This window comes from Galeopterus variegatus, unplaced genomic scaffold (assembly GCF_000696425.1).
Source record: "Galeopterus variegatus unplaced genomic scaffold, G_variegatus-3.0.2 Scaffold949, whole genome shotgun sequence".
NCBI classification, from domain to species: Eukaryota; Metazoa; Chordata; class Mammalia; order Dermoptera; family Cynocephalidae; genus Galeopterus; species Galeopterus variegatus.
The window spans coordinates 317,882-319,511 of NW_007727060.1; the positions used below are offsets into that span (position 1 = coordinate 317,882).

Here is a 1,630-nt window from a genome sequence, read left to right on the forward strand (position 1 = left end):
GGGGGGACCCTGAGGGTTGCGATCCGTTGCCGGACACGGAAAAAGAAAAAAAAAAAAAAGCGTCTAATTGGGTACTACATAAATATGGAAGAGATATAGAAGTTTCCTAGTTAGTCTAATCAAAGGGATTTTTATTTGCAACACCAACAGTCACCTGAGTCGTGACTCTGAAAATGTTGCCAAAGTTGTCCAACAATTTTGTTATTAATACCAAGACTGCACTTGTATTATCAACAAAATAGCCATCCAATTAATTTTAGGTTCAAAGTTAAGTGATAAACTAGAGAGAAATAATCAAGACAAATCTGTGCCCAAAGAATAGCAAAATTCAGACAACAGTAGCATGAAGAGACACACATTTCAAAATAAATGGCATAAAAATATCTAGAGAAATTTTTCCCCCGAAGAAAAAGGACTCCATGGTGATAAAGTACCAGCATCAGTTTCAAAATAATCTGCGATACACAGTCACCACCAGGAGTACCCACGTATGTCAGCTGTAGCAACTGTAAGATCTAAATGAATGAGAACGACTGAGTAGGTCTAAGTGAAGGCAACATCCCCTAAAAGTTTATAGGAAGGAATGCTCAGGTACTTGTACAAAGNAAGGACTCCATGGTGATAAAGTACCAGCATCAGTTTCAAAATAATCTGCGATACACAGTCAACACCAGGAGTACCCACCTATGTCAGCTGTAGCAACTGTAAGATCTAAACGAACGAGAACGACTGAGTAGGTCTAAGTGAAGGCAACATCCCCTAAAAGTTTATAGGAAGGAATGCTCAGGTACTTGTACAAAGTTTGTCTCTGATCTGAGCAATCAGATTACGAAAGACAGTATTTGCTTTCATCTGCTTTAAATATTGACATGGGAATCAGCAAATAGGTGATGCATTATTTTTGTATGGGTAGGAGAAAATTAGAGGGTTATAGGGTGAGCCTGAAATTGTACGTATCCAATTCTGACAGCACTAAGTACTAGTTCAAACTGATAATTATGAAGCTTACTCTGGAGTTGAGGGAGTAGCAAGAAGGTACCAGCCATGATCTCGGTCCAACGAGTGGCCCATTGTCCCCTAGGAAAGCTGCTAATCACACAATAGATGCTCCAGCCCTTGTCCCAATTTCTGGGAGGTTTGGAGCCAGTGTTCCTTCCTGATTACTTCTTTCAGAACTCTAAACCTTATAAATGTAATATCCTTTCCTTTAGGGAGCACCAGGCAGTCACCCTTCCTACTTCCTTTATACAACCTCTGACATCCCTCTGGTACTGCCTTAAGAATCTCAACTGCAGATTTGCTAGTCCCTGGCACATATGACATGACAGGTGGCATTTGACAATGATGGAGAAACTGTGAAATTCCCTGGCTAACATAGTATAATATGAGACTTTCAAAAAAATATTACCTGTTTAGGCTGAGCTCCCTTCGAGAGAATGTCAAGTAAGTCAGCAGAAGAGATGAAGTAGAAGCGAGGAAACGCTACACGCTTGGTTTCCAGGTATCCAGCAAGAGCTTTTTCACAAAGAGAAAGCCTATGAGAAGGAAAAATCTTTTTAAGCATATCTTGCCCAATCAGTCATTAAACTTGAACAAAACAAAACCCAGCTCCTGCCATGTGTTCCTTCAT

The 1,630-nt window shown here is 40.1% G+C and overlaps 1 protein-coding gene across 1 annotated transcript in view; it reads right to left on the minus strand.

Annotated features, from left to right (window-relative positions):
- The window catches only part of DNAH11 (dynein, axonemal, heavy chain 11), a 364,599-nt gene that overhangs the window by 269,016 nt on the left and 93,953 nt on the right, over window positions 1-1,630 (minus strand). The window contains exon 32 of the mRNA XM_008573669.1: window positions 1,409-1,535. Coding sequence (XP_008571891.1) covers window positions 1,409-1,535 — 127 coding nt within the window. The remainder of the gene's footprint in view (window positions 1-1,408; window positions 1,536-1,630) is intronic.